The sequence below is a fragment of the Phascolarctos cinereus genome, unplaced genomic scaffold (assembly GCF_003287225.1).
Source record: "Phascolarctos cinereus isolate Bilbo 61053 unplaced genomic scaffold, phaCin_HiC Scaffold_4;HRSCAF=312, whole genome shotgun sequence".
Taxonomy (NCBI): domain Eukaryota; kingdom Metazoa; phylum Chordata; class Mammalia; order Diprotodontia; family Phascolarctidae; genus Phascolarctos; species Phascolarctos cinereus.
Window position 1 is genome coordinate 662553953 of NW_027555847.1, and position 24993 is coordinate 662578945.

The 24993-nt window shown below is 44.6% G+C and overlaps 1 protein-coding gene across 2 annotated transcripts in view; it reads right to left on the minus strand.

Moving 5' to 3' along the window:
- The window catches only part of LOC110197435 (long-chain-fatty-acid--CoA ligase ACSBG2), a 41384-nt gene extending 18431 nt beyond the window's left edge, over positions 1 to 22953 (minus strand). The window contains exons 1-5 of one of the 2 annotated variants that reach the window (XM_020971345.2): positions 22851 to 22953; positions 11781 to 11881; positions 10560 to 10825; positions 6843 to 6931; positions 4414 to 4534 (exon numbers count right to left, since the gene is read on the minus strand). In XM_020971345.2, the coding sequence (XP_020827004.1) occupies positions 4414 to 4534; positions 6843 to 6931; positions 10560 to 10825; positions 11781 to 11805 (501 nt within the window). In that variant the 5' untranslated portion in view covers positions 11806 to 11881; positions 22851 to 22953. Of the gene's footprint in view, positions 1 to 4413; positions 4535 to 6842; positions 6932 to 10559; positions 10826 to 11780; positions 11882 to 20471; positions 20604 to 22850 lie in introns of those variants that run through there. The other variant, XM_020971344.2, reaches the window with a different exon arrangement.
- Positions 22954 to 24993: the final 2040 nt, after the last annotated feature.

The following is a 24993-nucleotide window of genomic DNA, read 5'->3' on the forward strand; positions in this document are numbered from 1 at the left end:
TGACCACTTGTTCATGGAAGATAGGATAATGATAATAGACAATGGAAAGAAGGCAGAACCACTCAATCCCTAATTTGCTTCAGTTTTCTTTTCAGAGAAAGAATGTTCTCAGGCCTAGGAAGGCCAGAAAAAAATGGTTAACAAACAGCTGAAATATAAGGTCAGTAAGAAGAGAGGTGCCCTGGCTAACATGACAAAACAGGAAAATGATAAATGTTGGAGAAGGATGTGGGAAAATTGGAACACTAATGCATTGTTGGTGGAATTCTGGAGAGCAGTTTGGAACTATGCCCAAAGGGCTATAAAATTGTGCATACCTTTGACCCAGCAATACCACTTCTACATCTATATCCAAAGAGATCATAAAAATGGGAAAAGGACCCACGTGTACAAAAGTATTTACAGCAGCTCTTTTTGTGGTGGCAAAGAATTGGAAATTGAGGGGCTGCCCATCCATTGGGGAATGGCTGAACAAGTTGTGGTATATGAATGTAATGGAATACTATTGTGCTATAAGAAATGATGAGCAGGCGGACTTCAGAAAAACCTGAAAAGACTTGTATGGCCTGATGCTGAGTGAAGTGAGCAGAAGCAGGAGAACACTGTACACAGTAACAGCCACACTGCGTGATGACTGACTTTGATAGACTTAGCTCTTCTCAGCAATACAAGGATCTAAGACAACTCCAAAAGACTCATGATGGAAAATGCTATCCACATCCAGAAAAAAAACCCATGGAGACTCAATGCAGATTGAAGCTTACTATTTGCTCTCTCTGTCTTTTTGTTTGTTTGTTTGTTTCTTCTTTCTCGTGGTTCCTCCTATTGGTTCTAATTCTTCTTTATATCATGACTAATGTGAAAATGTGTTTAATATGAATGTATATGAAAAACCTGTAGCAGACTGCATGCAGTCTTGAGGAGGGGGAGGAGAGGAAGGAAGGAGGAGGAGAAAATTTGGAACTCAAAATCTTTATGGAAGTGAATGTTAAAAGCTAAAAATAAATTAATTACTTAATATTAAAAAAGAAGAAGAGAGGTGCCCTTAACGAATCTGGTGAATTCCACACATCAGAATACTGGAAGAACTGACATGTGACTGACTGAGCCCATCAGTGAACTCTAAAAAAATAATCTTAGCAAACAGAAAACAGTGGCACAGAACTGAAGGACAAAAAAATTGTTGATTTTCAGAAAAGGAGAGCAGAATTTTCAAACTATGGCCTCATAAAATGGACTTCAATTCCTAGCAAAATCCTAGAAGGCAATCTTAAAGAATGGATTGTGAGAAAGAGTAGCTCATGTTTCTACAATATTTTAGGGGCTGCAAAATACCTTCCTTACAACAAACCCCATGAGGCTTAAGGTGGTGTAACTATTATTATTCTCATTTCATAGATGAAAAAATTGAAGATCTGAGAGGCTAAAAGACTTGCCCATGACAACAGAGCTTGAAACTGTGGGAGGTGGAATTCAAACCTAGGTCTTCCAAGTCCAATACTCCAGTTACTACATCAGACTGCCTTCCTCTGGGAATCAATGAACACCAATGTGACTTCATTAAGCAAAATTCATGCCAGACTAACCTCATTTCATTTTTCAGAATTCTTTTCTTTTTTTTTTTTGGCTAGGCAATGGGGTTAAGTGACTTGTCCAGGGTCACACAGCTAGTAAGTGTTATGTGTCTGAGGTCAGATTTGGACTCAGGTCCTCCTGACTTCAGGGCCGGTGCTCTATCCACTGCGCCACCTAGCTGCCCCACCTCATTTCATTGTTCAACAGGGTACCAGAGTGGTAGACCAGAAGACACTTACTAGCTGTGTTTTACTAGCATGTCACTTAACCCTATTTGCCTCAGTCTCCTCATCCATAAAATGGGCTGGAGAAGGAAATGGCAAACCACTCCAGTGTCTTTGCCAAGAAAACCCCCAGGTGGGGTCACAAAGAGTCAGACACAACTGAACAACACAGTGACCATGCTCAGTAAATGCTTGCTAAATGGAAAATGCTTTTCTCATGGACAAGATGGAGGGATGTGGCTTGGACAGTAACAGAGTCAGGGGATTCAGAACTAGGTGAGGGACCAGACCCAGAACGGTCATTAAGAGCTCAAGGTCAAGTGGAGGAAGGCCCCTCCTGGAACTCTCCAGGCATCCATCTTTGGTCCCGTGTTCTTCAACAACTTTTATCTATCAAGCAGCAACAGCAGAGGCAGGCTGCTAATCAAAGCTGCAGATAATGGGAAGCTGGGAGAGGTTACTAGCATGTTAGGCAACAGGGTGAAGTCCAAATGAGACAAATCTAATGAAGTCAAACTTAGGGATAAACTCTGGGGTTCAGAGAATCCACTACTGCGGCAGAGAACAGAGGGGGTGGGTCCGACAAGAGGTCACAGCAGAAGGATGTGGGTGTGATCCGACTACAACCTCAAAATGAATCAAGAGGGAGATGTGGGAGCCAAAAAAACGCTCATGTGACTTAGGTGGTCCTAAGAGGGACAATGTCCAGAAGGAAGGAAATGATAATCCAGGACCTCGCTAACCTCAACAGTCACCCTGTCCTCTGCTCAGGTTAGATCATATTTGGAGTTCTGCATTCAGGTCTAGGTCCCATGTTTTAGGAAAGACGGATGATCTGAAATAACGTGTAGGATGAGGGAAACTAGGAGGGTGAAGTCCTAGAAAATAGGCTATAGAAGACTGGGTTGATGGAACTGCTGATGTCTGACCTGGAAAAAAGAAAGGGGGGATGCGACGGCTGTCTTCAAGCATTTGAGGGGCTGTCATGGGAAAGAGGGGCTGGATTCATTCTGCTTGGCCCTGGAAGAAAGAACTAGTTGCAATGGATGGGAAGTTGTAGGCCTGATGGAAGGAAAATCTCCCTAACAAATAAGCCGGATTCCAAAAATGGTCAGGGTTGTCTTGGGAGGCAGTTCTAAGCAAAGAAAGGCTGGATGACCACCGGTTGTTAATGTTGCAGAGGAGAATCTTGTCCAAGTATAGGCTGGGGGGTCTGCTATGTAGCACAGCTACATAGAGCACTGGCCCTGGAGTCAGGAGGACCTGAGTTCAAATCCAGCCTCAGACACTTACTAGCTGTGTGACCCTGGGCAAGTCACTTAACCCCAATTATCTCCAAAAACAAAATGAAGTAGAGGTTGGATTAGATGGGCTGGGGTCCCTCCCAGCTCTGAGACTCTAGAATTCTACCAGGTGACCCAGCACCCACAAAATCTAACACCATGGGAGCCCTGGGTCCCAGTCTGAAGACATCAGAACTACGCTGCCTAACGATTCAGGGCTGAGGTGAGAGGTACGTCTCAGGAAGAATACTGCATGCAAAATGAAGTGCGTAAGAACGGTGAGCAGACTTCCAATCATGCACATGAGAACGAGGTAGAAAGCTGCACAGGGGGCCTCTGGGAGCATAAACCCTTCTGTTTGGCATTTAAAGGACTCTGCCATCTGGCCGCAGCCCTCCTTTCCAGCTGTGTTCTATGTATCACTCCCCCGTCATGTACATGCACTCCAACCAGCCTGGCCTACCTACCATTCCATTTTCCATCTCTGTGCCATGGCAGAGGCTGAGCCCTCACCCACGAGGCCCTCCTCCTCCCCTTCCACACCTCTCAGACACCCTAGCTTCCTGCCAAGGTCAGCGTACGTACAACACTCCTAGCTCATAAGGCCTCTCTGGATCCCTGCCACGTCCACCCCATATCACAGCTGCTAGTGCCTCTCCCCTGTTGGGAACAAACCCCAAATGGTCTCATATTTACTCTGCGCATACTCTGTATGTGTACGTGTCCATGTTGTTTCTCGGATATAATGTAAAGTCCTTGGGGGTAGGGACTGTTTCTTTTTTTTTTGTCTGTGTGTCCTCAGTGCCCAGCACCTAGTAGGTGCTTAATAAATGCACCCTGACTGACTGATGCTGTAGAGAGGATTCTCATCCTGGTCCTTGTTGGGCAAGTTGTCCTCTGAGGCCCCTTCCAGCTCTGAGGTACGAGGGTCCTATGTGAAGTAGCCAGGACATAAGACGATGCTCTGCTACTTATCAGCTCTGTCCTGCGTTAATCACAAGCCCTCTGTGTTTTGGCCTTCCCAGCTGTACAATGGGGACAGTAATACTCATGCCAGCTTCCCTTTGAGCTTGCTATGAGGAGGGTATCTAACTGTAAGGCATTAGAAAAATAAGGGACAGCATTGTCAGAGGAAGGAAAGACTCCTACGAACAGGAAATGACTTCAGCTCCTACAGAGCAAACAGCTGAACCCGGGATGCGCTCTTAGGTCTCCCGCACTCCAACCCGGAGTTTTTCACTATACCTCACTGACACTCTGCTCCCACTTGAGAGAGGTCAGCACTTCAGAGGGGAACCAAAGGTACTTGGGCAAGGCCGGCCTCTGGTTACCTGGAGAATCTTCTGTAATTGTGTTTCATTCTCCAACACCAAGATGTTGGCCTGAGAGTGGTTAATGACATACTCACAGGCTTCCGGAGAATTGGTGCTATAAATGCCAACAGCCAGTCCCCTATAGAGAAAACACAAAAAGGACCTTAGTGTGGGGAGGCCTGGTACCTGCCCACTGTGGACCCTGTGGACCCTTCCCATGTACCCTGAAGACAATTTATTTATCTTAAAATTACACTATCTTGAATTTGAGTAACTTTATCCCCAAAAGAGGAAATCCTAGTTGTGTGAGAAGAGGCACTGCCTGCTAATTGTATTAAAACTTGCCCAACTGAAGGTGGAAGCGGAGAAGAAATCCTGTCTAAGTGGGCAAAAGACAGGAACAAACTATTAACCCCACTCCCTCCCCAAATACACACCCTTCCAACAACTACCTGGATTCAAACTCTGCCTCTCACTATCTATGTGACCTTGGGCAAGTCATTCATTTTTTTCTAAGCCTCAGTTTCCCCATCTGCAAAGTGGACTAGATGATCTTTCAGCTCTATATCGATGAACCTATGAAACTAAATTTTTTAAAATGCTCAAATTTGCTAATAGAGAATTCAAAGTTAAAACAGCTTGAGATATTACCCCAACCCACCCATAAAATTGGCAAAAGTGGAAAGTTTCAGTGTTGACAAGACTATGGGAAAAGAGGCATGGTAATTCACAGCTAGCGGAGCCGTAAATTGTTCCAACTGAGCTGGAAAACGATGTGAAATTCTAGATGAAAAACAAGATTGCTCCTATCTTCTGACTCAATGATTCCACTATTAATGAACTCCATGGAGGTTACTGACAAGAAAAAAAAATGCCTATTGGTATAGTCAAATTGTCCCTGCCTTGTACCCAATGATTAGAGAATGGCTGAACAAACCACAGTGTATGAACATAAGGGATTGTTACTCTACCACAAGAAATAAATGTGAAAAATTCAAATAAATGTGGGAAGACTTACATCAAACAATTATCAAATAAAAAGCCTCACATACACAATGCCAACAACTATATAAATTTTATACCAAAGACAAACAAAATAGAGATTTTAAAAAGATACTATGGATGCTAATTATAGCAGAAGCACACAACTTTCTTTCAACCAACAGTAAACTACCTTCTTGTAAGACTGCATGCCAATTACTCTTAACAGTTCTCAGGGACTTTGATTTTGTCAGGTTGTATATATGTCATAATAAACAGTTTCAATAAACATTTTTTATGAAGTACTTACTCTCTGCAAAATTATTCATAGTAGTTTTATATGTAATAGCAAAAAATTAAGTGGAGTGTGTGTGCAGGTAAGTGTGTGTGTGTGTGTGTGTGTGTGTGTGTGTGTGTGTGTGTGTGTATGTAATGACTGGGGAGGTGTTAGACGAATAAGTTAGGGTCTACAGCTACTTATAGAGTTTGGCTAGAGACCAATCTGATAGAACACATACAAAAATAACCATGCTTTGTGGAGCCAATAATTTCATTGCTAGGAAGAGGTCCTGAAAGTTGTGTTATCAAACCTTCCTTCTCCCCCTCCTGAAAGGGCTATTTGTTCAAAGGTTTTTCAATAGCCACGTTATTTGTGATGATAAAAAACTGGAAATGACCTCAATGTCAAACAAAAGAGGATTGGTGAATAAAGGCACAGTACACTAATATAATGAAGTACCATAATACAATATAAAGGCGTATGGAAAGACCTTTATGCAAAGTAGAAAAAGATCAGTCAGAAGAATTAAGTCCATACTACCTATGACACAAGAGACAACGAAGTTTGGGGGGGAAAAAAATCCTCATTTAGAGGAAGTAACTAAAATGCCACAAGCTTTTATGTGCTGAAATTCATTTCAATGTAAATGACTACCAAGCACTTTAATTAATCACTTTTATATAGTGAGCAAATTGATTAAAAATCACCTTTGGGCCAGGCTACAGCAGGATGCTTGGACTCTAGAACAGTGCCCTGTGGCCTTTCTGCAGGGGCAACAGAATGAAAGAAGGGTGGGGAGGGAGGAGGCCAAGAGACCAGGGGCCCATTCCCCCTCAGTCCAGATCATTTGGAAAGGCCTCCTACGTTAAGGACAGTAGTCCTTAGGGAAGTTGAGTCATGAACGTTTATAACTGCTCGTTTCTCAAAGGCTGAGGGCTAAGCCATCTTTTCAGGGAGTTCAGGAAGCAGAGTGAAGACCAGGTGGCAAGGGGCAGACCGCCAAATAACCTCAACGTTCTTTTTCAATCAGAGACTGAAGCACAGGAATTCAAGGGACCTCACACTTCGAAGCTGGTTTGCCGTTGTTAAGAGAAGACTTTCAACACCAAACAACAGGACTTGACCATGAGACCTAGTCTCCATCACTCTTGGCCAGCAGGTACCCGAGCTGTATGGACACCCTTACCCAGCAAAGATGGCGCCAACGTCGGCGATGAGCCATTCTGCAGAATTAAATCCCAGGATCCCCACGCCATGGAAGCGCTCAAGGCCAAGCTGGAGAAACACAGATACAGGGATCTTTATACAATGCAGCCCATGGACTGCAAAGGCAGGAAATCTTTATTTTCAGAAGTCAAACGAAACAGAGCCCTACAGATCTCTGCTTCCACCATCCACCCCTCTCTGCTGACACATATGACGCATTGTGCACGCTCACCTGGGGGACCTGTACCATGAAATCACTGAGTCACTCACCTAATTATGAAGTTCCTACAGAATGCAAGGCACTGGGCTCTGTGCAGGGGGAGACAGATAAAGGGCCTAGGGTTTGTGACCCCATTTGGGGTTTTCTTGGCAAACACACCAGAGTGGTTTGCCATTTCCTTCTCCAGCTCATTTGACAGATAAGGAAACTGAGGCAAACAGGCTTAAGTGACTGGCCCAAGCTCACACAGCTACTAAGTATCTGAGGCTGCATCTAAACTCAGGTCCTCCTGGCTTCAGGCCCAGCACTCTATCCATTGCATCAACTGCCTCCATGAAGAGTAGGTAGTAATTATATTAGGTAATAACAGGTAACAAGAAGTAATAATAGCTAACATTTACATAGCACTTTTAGGCTTGTGAAGCATTTTATAAATATTATGTCATTTGACCCTCACAACAACCCTGAGAGGCACGGGCTGTTACCCTCATTTTACAGATGAAGAAGAAGAGGTTGAGGATGGTTAAGTGAGTTACCCAGATCACACTAGCAAGGAAGTATCTGAGGCTACATCTGAACTCAGGTCTTCCTGACTGCAGGCCCAGCGCTCTACCCACTGTACCACCTAGCTGCCTGTCAAGAATGATAGTCCTCTTTTTCTGGATGAGGAAACCCAGAGTGAGCGAGTGCTGAGCTATTAAGATTCCCAGGTATCACGGGAACCTCTTCCTCTTGGCCCATGACCTTCTGGCTCATTCTCTCTTCCCCCTTTCCTTCCTGATTAGGTGACGACTGCCTACACCCACTCTCATTTTCAGCCCACTTGTCCTTTCCCAAAGGTGGGAGACCAGGCCCCATCTCTAATCCCTCGTGCCTTGCAGAGCAGACACGGCCACGGATACCGCTTGGATAAGCCGGAGGTCACCAGCTACAAAACCCTCTGGGGCCCACAAGCAGTGGGCCCTCCAGAGCTGCTGGCACTGCCATTGGACCTGCCCGGGTACCCTCAGCACCCCCAGGCCTTGCCACTCACTCTATGGCAGAATCTTCTTCCAGGAGGCACCGTGAGATCACGGCCTGTCTCATTCTTCTAACCGTGTGCACCCTGGCACTCAGCACAGGTCTTGGCATACGTGAAATGTCAAATCAATGTTTTTTCACTCATTCATTCAAGCAGCAGAGCTGGGTTTTGTGACTCAAAGCTCAGGGCTCTTTCCTACGTACCCTGCTACTTCTTTTAAATACTCAGCACTTCAGGCATGAAAAACGTTAGCAGAAAAAAGACACTTTTCATGGAACAGTCATTGATCCTTGTACAAGCTTGTTAAGAATGGTGGCTCTGACACCAGACCTAAGTCTTTAGGAAGGGGCCTAGAAAACAACAGGACAGTCTACTTACTACAAGGAGTCTGACTCCCTCATTTTACAAGTGAGACCACTGAGGCCAGGGAGAAGCAGCAGCTTGCAAAAAAGATTCACAGCAGAATCAGAACTTGGACCCAAGGCTACCAACACTCATCCAGGACACTTTCCCAGTACGGTGTGGCTGCCTCATTTCTGCACATCTCTAGGCAGATCCAACTATGAGAGGAGAAGAATGGAGCAGAAATTGTGTATTTTATTCTCAGCCTGGACCTCAGTTTTCCATCTGTAAAAGGAGGAGGCTGGGCTAGAAGACACCAAGGTCCTGTCTCACTCTGTCTGTGATGCAAGGGGAGAAGAGGTTATTTGCCATCCCATTACAGACACAGGTCAAAGCTACCCAGACAGGTCAGCTTCAGGTGCCCAGGCAAGTCCTACAAGCCCTAATGCTTGAGAGGTTTTCAGGCCGAGGAACATCTCATTAGAGCTCACAGAACAAAAACCAAAGTTCTAATATGGGCCCGGGGTTATCCTTCTTTGCTCAAAGGGAAACCCTGCTTTGTGTCTGATTTGTTTTGGAAACCTGGGTTTTCAAGGGGGATCCCATCACAAGAAAATGGGGGCCAAGGTGAACAGGCGTTGGCAGATCCTGAGATTTGAAAACCATAATGGAAAAATTCTCCTCTGGTCGGCCCTGGAAGCCCAAGATGACAAACTTCCTGAGGGCAGTACCAGAAGGCAATGAGGAAGACTCGGGTTTGAATCCTACCTTTGATATTAGCTGTATATACTTTACTTCACCTGAGCCTTATCTTCCTTGGCTATAAAAGGGTAACACAAGTGCTACCTATCTCATATGAGACACTCCTGCAATGAGCTAGGTAAAGTGCATGTTTGTAGAGCACTAGCTGAACACCAGCTGTTATCTTTATTGCTATCATCTCCATTTCCTGATCTGTGAAATCAGGATACTAGACTGTGAGGCTAGAGAAAGCTGAACTCGGGAGTCAGGAGAGATCTCAGTTTGATGCATGGCTCTGATAATTACCAACTGTGTAACCTGGGCAAGCAAACTACTTACTTAACCTCTATCAGACTTTACTGCCTCAGCTGTAAAATGGGAATACCAGTGCCCACATTGCCTCCTTTACATTCCATCATGATAGATAGTATCATTAGATGGTCTCTAAGACCCCTAGAGCCATGGTAGATGACATTGTTATATGGCCTCTAAGACTACTAGAACCATGGTAGATGGCATTATTAAATGGTCTCTAAGACCACTAGAACTGTGGTAGATGGGATTATTAAATGATCTCAAAGGCCGCCCTAGGACCACTAGAGGCAGCCAGGTACAGTGGAAAGGGCCCTGGACTTGAGAGTCAGGAGAATCCTGGCTATGATATCTACTAAGCTAGGTGACCTTGGACAAGTGACTGACCTCTCTGACCCTCAATTTCTCTCTCTCTAAAATGGAACCAAGAACCATACTTGCCCTACATCCCTTGGAGGGTCACTACTTTGTAAACAAAGTACAATAAAAATGTGAATTGTCCTTAATGTCCCTTCTGGCCCAATGTCCATCTCCGATGTCACATATACTGCACTCAGATGGCATGTCCAGCTTTGTGAACTACAACCTGTACCTTTAAGATTAAAGAGTCTCCACAGGGGAACACTGTGGATGACACGATTTGATTTGGGGCTTTATTCCTCATTTTCTTGGCTTTCTTTATTGAAACCATCATTTCCTGACTTCACAGTACAGGCACTTGTTCCATGGATATAGGCTCTATCCTCTGCATCTCTGTCAACTCCTGTCTTCCACAGTTTCTGCAGTTTAAAAAGTCCTGCAGCTAGCATGGTTAGGAGACTCTGAACTCCAGTGAGATATGCTCTAGGAGACAGACACGCAGCCCATCTCTGGACCCACACCAGGATGGCGCAAATTGTTAGGATGTTTTGTTTTGTTTTAAGATGACGCAAGTAACAATATATGGGTTCAAAGCTAGGAGGGATCTCAGCAGCTATCCCACCCAACAAATGGTCGTCCTCCCTAGAGATCAGTCCTTAACTCACTCTTACCAAAATTTAAAGGAAGAACCACTGACTTACCTTGAGAAAAGACTTGGCGGCCTTCCTACACTCTAGGTAATATTCTCTGTAAGACAGCATGTGCCAGTAATCTTTCTTTTTCGTTCCAAGGGCCATGTAATCTCCATATTTCATGACAGCTTCCCTCATGAACTGATGAACAGTCATTGGAGTCTCACTCCCATAGCCATATTTCTCCATCCTTAGCTGGACTTCTCCATCCCGATGCACGGTCCACAGAGCACGACCATCTGAGGAGGTCAATCCTGGGGATCCACCATGAGCCACTGCCCATGGAATCAAAGGGTCACCCAATGGGAAGGGACCACAAAGGGCACCTGGCCCAAGCTACATGTGACAGTGGCCTAAAGAAACCTGGGCAGCTGCCTAGGGAACTTGGAGAGGCCAGGAGGAAGGGAAGACCACGTGGGACAGGAACGAACTAGGAGCATGGTCCTGGGAGAACGGGGTCAAGAGCACAAAGGCCCAGAATGAGCAGAGGAGAACAACAGATATTAGAGATATCAACAAAAGGCTTTTAAAAAACCTCTTCTGCAGGAGGCCTTTCTCAGTTCCTCAGCAGCTAGTGATGACTTTCCTTCTCCTCTGTATGTATTCTGTTCACAGATTTTGTCTCCCCCTCCCCAGCCTTAGAATGCAAGCTTCCTGAGGGCAGCAACCACGTGTTTGCCTGTCTTTGTACCCTCAGCAGTTAGCAGTGTGCCTGGAATATAGCTTTAATCAGCCTTATGGCTGATTAAAAGAGAGGTGGAGTGTTCAGAATGATAATGACAAAGACAGTCCCACTGGCTTCTGATCTAGTCAAGTCATATCTGGAGCTGTTGTTCAGTCCTTTTCAGTTATGTCTGACTCTTCGTGACCCCATTTGGGTTTTCTTGGCAAAAATAGTGGAGTGGTTTGCCATTTCCTTCTCCAACTCATCTGCCGCTGGAGAAGGAATGAGATGGAGAAGGAGATGAGGAAACTGAGGCAAACCGGGCTAAGTGACTAGCTCAGGGTCACACAGCTATTAAGTGTCTGAGGGCAGATTTGAATTCGGGAGATTCGAAATCTAGTGCTCCTTCTATTAAACCATACAAAGGATTATAAAGGAGAGGTGCTCAAGTGTCTCAAATATGAGCAGGACCCTTGAAATCCCCCTCAATTCCTAGGAGCATCAAGCCAAGAAAGCTGGAGCCTCAAAGCCCTTGTTTGACCACTGCTGTGCCGGCCCTTCCTTACCTTCTCCCATTTTGGATTGATGCATTTCTGCCTGAGGAGCCTTTCTTTCAGTATTCTCAGTTTTACCTTCTCCTGGAACACAGAGATCGTCCTTCACAGGGCTGAAAGGCAAAGACTGAAAATGAGGACTAGGGACCCACAGCAGCTGTTCCAAACCTCTGCTTCTTCCTCCAAACCTTCCACAGACCCTCTCAGCTCTTGATGCCTGCTTCGGCAAAGAAATGGAGGCCACTGGATGAGAGTTCCCTCTTCTCCCCCTGTCATCTCACAAGGCTCTCACATTGGCCATGACCTACTTCTGCCTGCCAAGGCCAACCCCTCTACAGATGCATCTGACCCCATGCCTTCCCATCTTCTCCATCAGAATGTCATTCCCCCCTCCCACAACATTCACGTATGCGGCTTCCCTGCTGCCTCCAAATGCATCCAGGTCTCCCGCATCCTTAAAAAACCTTCACTTGGTCCTACCCTCCCCCTGAGCTATCTTCCTACATCTCTCCTCCCTTTTTGGGATCAACTTGATGAGAAAGCCAGCTACAGGAGGGGCCTCTACTTCCTCTGCTCTCATTCTCTTCTAAACCATTTGGCTTCCAATCTAACTATTCAACTGAAACTGTTCTCTCCAAAGAGACCAAAGACCTCTTAATTGTCAATTCAATTGTGAAAAGCCATGCTCAATCTACAGCCTCCTTACTCCCTTCACTCGGGTATCATCACACTGCTCTCTCTTCTCTCCTCCTACTTTTTTTGACAGCTCATTCTCTTGTTCCTTTCTTAGTTCATCATCCATGTTACTAACGGTGGGTAGCCATCAACACTCTATCTTGGGCCATCTTCTTTTTTCTCTTATCGCCTGGAGACCTCATCAACTCCCACGAGTTCAATGATCATCTCTACGCTGATGGTTCCCAGATCTCTATATCCAGCCCTCATCTCTCTCCTGAGCACTGGGTCAGCATCGCCAACTTCCTTTTGGACACCTAGACCCGACTGTCCACACAGGCTCTCCAATTCAACATATCCAAAACAGAACTCATAATCTTGCCATCCCCTGCCATCCTTGCCCACCAAAACAAACAAACAATCCTCTCTTCTGCCAAATTTCCCTGTGACTGTCAGGGACACCTTCATCGTCCCAAGCTCACAACCCTGGTGCCATCCTCAACTCTTCACTCTCATTCACAGCAGCTGCCAAGTCTCAGACTTTGCACATTCGTTAACATCTCTTGTATCAGACTCCGTGGCTTTGCTCACATAGTCGCTACCCTAATTCAAGGCACTACAGGATCCTAATTGGTCTTCCTACCTCACGTCTCTCCCACACGGTTACTAAAATGATTTTTCCTAAAGGTAGTCTAATGTCCTTTCCCTATTCAAACACCTGTGGCTCCCTACTACCTCGAGGATCAGACATATAAACTCATCGGTTTGGCTTTTAAAGCTCTTCACAAGCCATCCTCATCTTTCCAGTATTCTTTTTTTTTTCACATTAGTCATGTTGTAAAGAAGAATTAGAACCAATAGAAGGAACCACAAGAAAGAAAACAAAATAGAAGAAAAAACACAGCAAACAATATGCTTCCATCTGCATTCAGACTCCAGAGTTCTTTCTCTGTGGATATGCTATGTGGATAGCATTTTCCATCATAAGACTTTTGGAGATGTCTTAGACCCTGGCACTGCTGAGAAGAGCTAAGTCTATCAAAGTTAGTTATTGCACAACGTGGCTGTGGCTGTTACTGTGTATAGTGTTCTCCTGGTTCTGCTCACTTTGCTCAACATCAGTCAACTCTTTCCAGGTTTTTCTGAAGTCAGCCTGTTCATCATTTCTTATAGCACAACAGTATTCCATTACATTCATATACCACTTGTTCAGCCATTCCCCAGTTGATGGGCATACTCTCAATTTCCAATTCTTTGCCACAAAAAGAGCTGCTATAAATATTTTTGTACTTGTGGGTTTCTTTCCCTTTTTTTTTTGGCTAGGCAATGGGGTTAAGTGACTTGCCCAGGGTCCCACAGCTACTAAGTGTTATGTGTCTGAGGGCACATTTGAACTCAGGTCCTCCCGACTCTAGGGTCGGTACTCTATCCACTGCGCCACCTAGCTGCCCCTTCCTTTCCCATTTTTATGATCTCTTTGGGATACAGCCCTAAAAGTGCTACTGCTGGGTCAAAGGGTATGTACATTCTTATAGCCCTTTGGGCATAATTCCAACTCCAGAATGGTTGGATCAGTTCACAACTCTAGCAATAATGCATTAGTGTTCCCATTTTCCCACATCTTCTGCAACATTTGTCATTTTCCTATTTTGTCATGCTGCCCAATCTGATAGGTGTGATGTGGTACCTAGAGTTGTTTTGATTTGCATTTCTCTAATCAGTAGTGATTTAGAGCATTTTTTCATATAACTATAGATGGCTTTAATTTCTTCCTCTGAAAACTGCCTGTTCATATCCTTTGACCATTTACCAATTTCTTTCCAGTATTCTTACACTTTGTTCCCCTTCCTGCACTCTGTGATCCAGCTACACTGGTCTGTCAAATGCAATTCTCCATCTCCCACCGCCACGCCTTTACATTCACTGGATACACCACACACCTGGAATGCTCTACCTCTCACCTCCACCTCTCTGGTACCGGTACCCTGGCTTCCTTCAAGGCTCAGCTCATGCTACCTTCTGCATGAGGTCTCCTCCAGGCTCCTCAGTTGATAGCGCCTTTCCCTCTAGCCTGCCTTCCATTGACTTGCTATGTATCTGGCATGTACCTAGTTCCTTACATGTTACTATAAAATGAGTTTCTTGAGAGCAGAGGCTATTTTTAGTTTTTCTTTGTATCCCCAGCACTTCACACGGTGGTTGGTGTACAGGAGGTACCTAATAAATGCCTGTTGACTGATCGATTAAAGGGCAATACAGTTTCCCTATCTCCCGTCTCCTCCTGTTCCCCACCAGGGGATGCCAGTTTTCTCCAAGTCTCTAAGCTCAAACTGGGTGCAAGTGAAGCCACAAACCACTTAGTATTTTTAGTTCATCATAATGGATACAGTGCTAGCTTTGAGGTTGGGTAAACCCAAGTTCAAATCCTACCTTTGGTACTGTATAACCATGGGCAAGTCTCTTTCTGATCGTTGGGTTTTTCCTCATCTGTACAAGGGGGATTATAATATCTGTGATGCCTACCTCCAAAATAAGGTTCTTGTCAGGATCAAATGAAATAATGTTAAAGCACTCTGCAAAACTTTATTAATCATGAAGCACCTATTAGTAATCACTGAGCACCTGTGTTGTATGTATAGGGCAATATGCTAAGAAACTTAGGTCGTTAAAGCTGGTAAGGACTGAAGAGATCATTCAATCCCTTCACCCTAGAGCTACAGTAGAAAGAACAATGGACAAACATAGGTTCAAGTCCCAGGTCTTCCAGAAAGTCACCAGGTATCCAAGGCTAGGTCATGTCCTCTCAGTCTTAGTTTCCTTATCTGCAAAATGGGGTTAAGGAGTTATATTTACACTATCTACCTCACAAAGAAAGCAAAAACATTTTATAACCCTCAAAGAAACTTAGGGATTAAACAAATTTATTTTACACATAGGGTTAAGCCCTTTCACATTATTTCTCTTCACTCACTCTCCATCCCAGGCAAACTGGCTGGCAAAAACAAAACCAGTGTAGTTAAAATTAGAAAGCAAACAGTTTACCAGGGGGAAAAAAAATCCTTGCAGAAAGTTTCTCCTATAAAGAAAAAGACTTTTATCTCCTGATAAAGATCTCATATCAAAGATAAGAAGGAATTGATTCAAATGCATAAGACTTATAGTCATTTTCCAACAGATAAATGGTCGATAAATATGAACAGGCAGTTTTGAAAGGAAGAAATCCAAACAAGCATATGAAAAATACTTCAACTCACTAATAATCAAAGAGATACAAATGAAAACATCTCTTGGGTTCCGCCTTATATCCATCAAATTGGCAAAGATAAAAAAGGAAAATGACAATTTTTGGAAGGGCTGTGGGAAAACAGGCACATTAGTATACTGTTGGTGCACTGGCCCAGGCAGTCTTGAGAACAGTTTGAACTATACCTATAGTCACTAAATTATACACACCCTTTGGCCCAGTGATGGGGCTATGCCCCAAAAGGGATCAAAGAAAAGGAAAAAGGATCTATGTGTATCTACTTACAGCAGCGCTCTTTCTTATAGCCAAGAGGGTGCCCATCCACTGGGGGAATTATGGCACATGAACAAAGTGGAATATTATTTGACCATAAGAAATGACAAAAGACTTGGCTTCAGAGAAACCTGGGAAGATTTCCATGAACTGATGCAGAGTGAGTTAAGCCTAACCAGGAGAACGATTTATACATCACCTTGTAAGGACAAGAAAGACTTAAGAATTATGACCAATACAACGAGCAGCTATAATTCCAGAGAACAGCTGAAGAAGAAATATGCTATGGAAGCATGCTGACAGAGAGGGGATGGGACATGAGATGCAGGAGACATACATTTTCACAGGCAATGTGGGAATCTGTTTTGTTTGTGTATACGTATGTCCTTCAAAGGCTTGTTTTTTTTCCTTTCCTTAATAGGAGAGGCAGGGTGGGGAGGCAAAGGGAAGCTAGGGTGCTGAAAATAAAATTTAAAAAGTGACACACGTTTTTGAAAAGCACAGAAGAGAACAGAAGGAAGTCCAGAAGGACTCACAGACAATCAGGACAGCTTTCAAAGTAACATGTTATATTTATTATATACTTAAAAAGAAAAGCAAGTTGTAAAAATAACTCACATTTAGATAGTGCCTGCTATGTGCCAGGCCCTGTGCTAAGTGCTTTACAATTATTTATCATTTGAGCCTCACAACAACCCTGGGAGGTAGATGCTATTATCATCCCCATTTTGCAGATGAGGAAACTGAGGAAGACAGAGATAAAGTGACTTGCCTGAGTGTCTGAGGCTGGATCTAAACTCAAGTCTTTCTGACTCCAGGCCTGCAGCTGTATCCACTACTCCACCTCATTGACATCATACATTCAGAGTTTTATGTACAAGCCCCCTCTTTCTGCTACACTACGTAGACAGACCTGCTCATTGTAACTGATGTTTGCTTACTCAGGTTCTTTTTTTAAATTGGGGGAAAAATCAAGCAGGTCAAAATTCAAACCCACCACCTGGCCAGGCAGCAGCAGCTCTCCAAACCCCAGCTGTTACCTCTGCAGGGAAGGCATTCCCTCCTCACCGCCTCAGAGAAGCCCTGGCTTCTGTGTCTTCTGTTAGAGCACAGGGGTTAGTGCCCTCTCTCCTTCTTGAAATGACTTTGCAGTTACTTACTTGTGTATATGTTGTATCTCCCCGGAAGAACATAAGCACCATGAGAGCAAGGCCTGTCTTTGCACCCTCATTGCCTGACGCAGTGCCTAGCACACAGGAGGCATGTGCTGAATGCTTACTCAACTGACACTAAGACCTAAGCCATCCTCCACTGCCCTATCATGGCACGGCAGCAATCCTGGTTCTCAAAGTCCACACCAGTGAAATACACACTCTGCTTGCTTCTACCAGCTTGGAAAGGGTTTGAGAAGCGAGAGTATATCTCTAAGGATCAGCCTAACCAATTGTCAGCAGTGGTCTTCACAGGGTTGACCTGACCTCGAGGGATGGGTAACTAACCAATCAGAGGGCAGGAAAATGGGTCAAGTCCCATCCTCTCCTCCCAAAGCCAATCATGGCTCTGTCTTTAACACAATTACAACACCCTGTTCAAGGTTCCTAGCCTCATCCATCATCTCCCACAGCTGGCCTTCGGTGGTTCTGGCCACTCCAGCTATGGTTCTGGAGAAGCAGCCAGTGAATCAGCCACCTCTCTATCACCCTTCCCTACTCCTTTCACATGCTGATGGGAGACTAGGAGTAGCATAGAATAAGCTAGCTGGATAGGCTGAAATCGGATTTTCCTTCCGCCCCAAACCAACCCTTCCAAATTTCCCTGCTTCTGTCAGTATCACCAGCCATCCTTCTACTCTCCCAGGTTCTCAGCCTTCTTCTCTCTGATGCCTCACTCAAGGAAAGCACCCTCTCCAGAGTCACCGACAATCTCTTGACTGCCCAATCTCTGATGGCCCTTTCCCCGGCCTCATCCTTCTTGATCTCTGCAGCATCTGCCACTACTGGACCACCCTCTCCTCCCTGTCTCTGTGGCACTGCTGTCTCTTGGTTCTCCTCCTGGTCGGGGTGCTCCTTCCCAGACCCCTGTCTGGTCATCATTTGGATCAGGCCCAACGGTGGGTACAGATGCCCCAAGGCTTTGTCTAGGACCCTTTTTTTTTCTTCTCTCTATCCTTTCTCACCTGGTGACTTTGGAAGGAAGTAGGGGAGGAAGAAATGAAGGGAGGAAAGAAAGAAGGGAGGGAGGAAGGGACAAAGAAAAGAAGGAAAGAAGGGAGGGAGGGAAGAAGGGAGGAAAAGAAGGAAGGATAGAAGGGAGGAAGGAAGGAAAGAAAGAAGGGAGGGAAGGAAGGAGGAAGGAATAGGAAGGAAAGAAGAAAAGAAGGGAGGAAGGAAGGAAGAAACAAAGGAAAGAAGGAAGGGAGGGAGGAAGGAAGGAAGGGAGGAAGAAAAGAAGGAAAGAAGGAAGGGAGGGAAGAAGGAAAGAAGGGAGAAAGGAAGGGAGAGAGGAAGGAGCAAAGGAAAGAAGGAAGGGAGGGAGGAAGGAAGGAAAGAAGGAAGGAAAGAAAGGATGGAGGGAGGGAGGGAAGAATAGGAAGTGAAGAAGAAAAGAAGCAAAGAAGGAAGGGAAGGAAGAAGGCAGGAAAGAAGGGAGGGAAAGAGGGAAAGGAGGGGGAGAAGAGAGGAAGGCAAGAAGGGAAGGAGGAAGGGAGGAAGGTAACAAGGATGTAATCTGCACCTACCACGTGCCAAGCACCGAGCCAAGCGCTTTACCAAGTATTATCTCATTCGATCCTCACGACAACCCTACAAGGTCGGTGCTATGATCCCTCTTTTACAGTTGAGGAAAACGAGGCAAACAGGCTAAAGGACTCATCCAAAGTCACACAGCTAGTGGGTTTATGAGGCCAAATTTGAACTCGGGTCTTCCTGACTCCAGGCCCAGGGCTCCCTCCCAGATCCCACAATATAAACGGCCTTCTGGACATTTTGAACCGGATATCCCACGATCATTTTAAACTCGACATGACCAAAGCCGAACTAATTCTCTTCCCCCATAAAGCTATCATCTTTCCAAACTCCCCTCTCTCCGTTGAGTGTACCAGCACCCATCCCACCATCCAGGTTCTCAGTCTTAGCGGTGTCCTTGACTCCTCATTTCTGTTCACCCCATGTATCCAACCATTGGCCAAATTCTGTCATGTCTTCTTCTCCAGAATCTCCCCCACCCAGCCCCCCACCTCGCCCACACAGCATCCACTGCCCTGGTTCAGGGAGTCATCACGTCTCGTCCACACTATTACAATGGTCTCCTAACTGGTCTCTGCCTCCTGTCTTCCCTCTTCAGCTGCTAAAATGATTTTCCAAAAGTATAGGTCTGACAGAGTCACTCCCCTACTCTGTAAACTGCAATGGCTCCCCAGTGACTCTAGGATCAAATATTATTTCATGTCCCTTTCTAAAATTTCTATTTTTATGTAAATTTTATAATATGTATAGATAATTGATAGAACATGTGTATAGATAATTGATAGAACATGTACACAGTAACATAGTAGTACAGTAAATTTGTAAATAAATGCACATATAATGGGGGGCGGGGAATGGTATGTAAAAAGTATTTTACTGATCATAGCAGTCAATCAAAAAAGCTTAGAAGCCACTATATGAGGATAAATTTTTTCTAGCAACTCATGAAACTGTTAAGTGACCTGCATATCACTCTAGGGTATCTGATATCACAGAGCCTTAAAGGCACCTAGGTGGCTAAGTGGATAGAGCTCTGGGCCTGAAGTCAGGAAGACCTGAGTTCAAATGCGGCCTCAGATACTTACTAGATATGTGACCTTGGACAAGTCACTTCATATCTGTTTGCCTCAGTTTCCGCCACTGTAAAATGGGGACAATAATAACTTCCCTGGGTCGTTGTGAGGATCAGACACAATTCTTGTAAAGTGGTTACCACAGTGCCTGGCACACAGCAGGTGCTAAATAAATGCTTATTTTCCTTGTCCTCCCCCAAAGGAGTTCTTAGGGTGTAACCAACATATCAATAATGTGGAAGAAAGACTTTATGCCTCAAGGGGCCTTGTTTTCTTCACCTGTACAACAAAGGGGCTGGCGGGAGTGATTTCTAGGGTCTCTGTCCTATGTGGAGGGGGAAGCACGCATAGGGACCGCAGAGTGCCCCAAGGGGCAGAGCAGCCATGGGCAACTGTACAGAGGACACTGGGCTAGAATTCTGGTTGTGCTAAATATTTAGTACCTGTGTAACCTTGAGAAAAATCACTTCATCTCTCTGAGTGTCCTTTTCCTCTTCTGTCAAAGGGCAGGGGAGGAGGAGAGGAGGGTCTCTAAGCTCCCTTCCAGCTCTGAATCTAAGGACAATGCCTGCCGTCTCCCTCTCCTTCCTCTTGGCACCCCTCACTCCCCGGGACACGCCACCGGGTCCATCATTGGCTAAGGGGCTGGGCGGCCAAAACCCCGTTTCTCCACATGTCCCTCCCTTCTACTAACTTTGCTTTCCCCACAGGGACGCTAGGGAGAGTGGCACCCTTCTCCCTTTCTGGCTCTGGTCGCTGATGGTTGACAGATGACATGTTGGTGGTGGTGGGCAGGCTGGTAGCGTCCGCTGGCATTCAAACGGGAAAACTCAGCTTCTTGGAACTTTCCTGGCTTGCTGGCACTTATGACATCACTGTGACCTCTCAGCAGCCCTCCTCCCCCACCTCAGGGTGGGTTCCATCCAGCCCAGGTGGACAAGGTTGGCTCAAGATCAGCTTTCAGATGCCCCTGCTGGACACCAGACACCTGGGGCCTTCAATAAGGTCCTTGTCTGCTTTCTAAATCTATGGAACCCTACAGAGAAGCAATGTTGTTGAGTGGGATACAGACACTGCAACTAATCAGCTGACTGATGGCTCAGAGATTAGAGCGGGGCCTGGAATCCAGAAGACCAGAGGCCTCAGTTTCCTCACCCGTAAATGGGGATCATAACAGCACCTACCTCCCAGTATTACTGTGAGATAATATTTGTAAAAGTGCCTGGCACAGAGTGAGAACTCTATAAATGTTAGCCATCATCATCAATATTAAATTTCCACCTTGTTGAGTGGCCCTCTGTCAGAGGTCATCTGGATAAGCTGCAGAAAAGGGAATGATTTACACTGGCAGAAGGAATTCCCTCATCCCTGGAAGGATGAAATCCCATCATCAGTGTAGTCTCTGTCTCTACAGTGGATGACCCCAGGCTCTCAAAGATGGCGCCAGCCAAGCCCCAAGTTCTGGTAGGTCTTGTGTATCTAGTCAGAAAGGCCTCAGGCAAGAAGGAGCCAATTCTACACTAAAGTGTATGTCAGCTGAAGCCTGGGTGCTGAGAGGCTTCTCACCAAAAGCCGGGGTGCATTTTGTTTTGGGTTGGGGTTTTTTGGAGGGGGTGCTGCAGGGGGAGAAGGAAAAGCCACTACTTACATTTATCTACAAGGTGTGGAGGAGCTGAGACCTGTTTCAGTGAACAGTCACACCTCTGCTCCTTATGCAGATCCAGATCATATACCCTCTTAGATAACTCAGTTCCCCTTTCCAGGACTCATTTCCTCATTTGTAAAGTGAAAGGCTTGGATTCGATGGTCTCTAAGGTTCTTTCCAGCTCTGAGACTACGGACAAGCCCCTTTACTTCCCAGAAATGGCACTACTATTTCCCATTACCTAACGAGGCTGTGTTGAGAAATACGCCGTATTAAGTAAACACTGAGTGAGCGTTACAGGGACATGAGTGAAGGGCGCCACCACAAATGTGCCCAGGCTCCTTCTGGCTCTGAAATACCAGGCTCTGCATCCCAAGATCTCTTTCTCTCTGTCATTCTATGCTCTACATTCCAAGGTCTTTTCCACGCTTAGATTGAGTGCCTGTACCCTGAATATGAAGTCACAGATGTTCCAAAAGCATATTCCCAAGACAGCATAGTGGGGTTATTATCCTACTTATTTACAAGCCCTATAACCTTGGGCAAATTCCTCCTCTCTTGGAGTCTCAGTTTCCTCATCTGTAAAACAACCATGTGAGGGAGGTTGTGCCAGCATTATTACCCTCATTTTACAGATGAGGAAACAGAGGCTCAGAAAGTGAGGTGGAAAGACCTGGGTTCAAATCCCAGCTCTGATACTTTAACTCCTCCTGAGCTTCAGTTTCTTTGTGTGTAAAAGGAAAGGGTTGACCTAATTAGCCTCTGAGGGCTCTCTCAGCTCTAAAATCTATCCACCTACAAGATGGAATGATGATCCAGGAGGCATAAGCCAGGGAGATGGTTTCAGAGACACCTGCAAGACTTGTGCAAGGGGCAGCTAGGTGGCGCAGTGGATAGAAAATCGGCCCTGGATTCAGGAGAACCTGAGTTCAAATCCAGCCTCAGACATATTAACACTTACTAGCTGTGTGACCCTGGGCAAGTCACTTAATCCCATTGCCCACGCCAAAAAAAAAAAAGACTTGTGCAAAATAACACTGAGAAATAATATGGAGCAGAACCAAAACAATTCACTCAGTGACCATAACACTGTGAAGACAAACAAGCATTAGAAGACCTAAGAACTCTCATTAATGCAATGGCCAGCCATGATTTGAAGGCCCAATGATAAGGCATGTTACCCACCTCCTGGTAGAGACGTATTGGACACACGGTACAGAAGGGGACCTAGTTTTCGGACGTGGCCAATACAAGAAAATGTTTAACTGACCTATATACGTTCATTAGTTTTGTTTTTCTCTCTTCTCTTTCCCCCAAAATGAAGGAGAGTAGGGATGAGAGGATGAAAAAATCGATTCTTGTTCAATGATAAAAACATTTTTGTAATAATTTTTTTTAAAGAAGGTGATGTTGGGAAATGGGACAAACCTGGAGGCAACATCCACATGGACATCATCCTGAGAGACGTCAGGCAGGGCTGTGTAGGACTTCAAGAGCACAGGGCAGGCATAGATTCTGCAACTCCAGCACACACAGGATGCTCATCAGGCATGCTTCCTACAAAAAGAAGTTTTCTAAGATGAGCACGGAGGTCTGTCTCAAAGTCAATGTCCAGGCATGCAGAGGTTCAATGGGGAATGTGGTTCACTCGGCTTTTCACAAACTCAATAGGCCCTGAAACACTTGTGAACGTTGGCTGACCTCCTAAATGCTTGTCCGGGCCTCTGGGACGTCCATGGGGGAAAGTGATGAAACTTTTGAGCAAAGAAGAAAATAATGACGTGTACAAGAACACTTTCACAACATTATCTCTCTTGAACCTGACAACATCCCCTTGAGATAGGTACCACGGACATTATCCTGACTTTACAGAAAGGGAAACTGAGGTTCGGAGAATGTCACAAGATCAAGCTCTAGAGCTACAAAGGATATCAAAGGCCGTCAAGTACAACCAATTCATTTTACAGATAGGACGCTGAAGCCCATGGAGTCTGAGTAACTTGCCCAAGGTTACACAGGTTAGTAAGCATCAGAGGCAAGATCTGAACCCAGCTCCTTTGACTCCAAAGCCAGCTTCTCCTACCATGGCCACATGTGATAAGCCAGGACACATCAGAAGTAGGATTTGAACTCAGGTCTTCCTCCCTCTATTATACAATGCTGCCTCTCTGTTTCAAACAAAATATAAAAATTGAGCCTATTTTCATGCCAAAATAAAATTTGAAAAGATGTATTTTTTTCATCAATAACACTTTAGATGGGGACAGACTGGTGGCACAGTGGATAGAGCACCAGATCTGGAGTCAGGAAGACCTGAGTTCAAACCCAGCCTCTGGCACTTCCTAGCTGTGTGACCCTGGACAAGTCACTTAACTCTTTTTGCTTCAGTTTCCTCATTTGTAAAATGAGCTGGAGAAGAAAATGGCAAACCACTCCAGTATCTCTACCAAGAAAATCCGAAATGGGGTCACAAAAACTCAGACTTGACTGAAAAACAACTGAACAACAATAATACTTTAGCTAGAAAAATCTCTCTGGCAGCAAAGGCACAGACCTAAGACCTAGCTGCTAAAAAACAAATTAAATAAATAAATAAAAGAAGTAAGCAAAGGAGAAAGAACCCAACCACAGATAGCTACTATGGGGATAGAGAAGATTTGGGTTCATATTCAGTGGAAGATAATTGAGCTAAAAAAGCCAGTCCTTTCTCAATAAGAAACATCAAATGGTCCCAAGCACAAAAAGAGTTCTTGGAAGAACTTTAAAAGGACTTTAAAAATCAAATAACAGAGATTGAAGAAAAATTAGAAAAAAAATAAAAGAAAATTATGACAAGAAAGGCAACCAACTAGAAATAGATAATCAAAAACTTAAGGAAGAAAATAATTCCTTGAAAACTAGAATTGGGTAAACGGAAGTTAATGATGTTCTAAGACACTAAGAAATCATAAAACAAAACCAAAAGAATGAAAAAGTAGAAGAGAAAGTGAAAAATCTCATCAGAAAACCAACTAATCTGGAGAACAGATTGAGGAGAAATAATATAATAGACTACCTGAAAATTATGATTAAAAAAAGAATCCTGATTCAACATTACAAGAAGTTATCAAGGAAAATTACCCTGAAGTTCTAGAACAAGACGGCAAAGTTGATACAGAAAAAATCTACCAATCTCCACCTGAAAGAGATCCCAAGAGGAAAACTTAAAGGAATATCCTAGCCAAGTTTCAAAGCTCCTCGGTCAAGTGGAAAATATTGGAAGCAATAAGAAAAAAACAATTTAAATATCATGGAACTACAACAAGGATTACACAAGACCTAACAGCTACTACACTGAAGGACCAGAGGTCTTGGAATACGGTATTCCACAGAGCAAAACAGCTGGGGTTACGACCAAGGGTAACTTACCCAGCAAAGTTCAGTATAATCCTGAATGGGGAAAAAAATGGACATTGAACAAACTCAAAGACTTTCAGGTTTTTGTGACAAAAACTCCAGAACTTAAGGGAAAATTCGACATATAACAGCCAGGAGAAATATAAAGTAAATGTTAAAGACCAATTATAAGGGA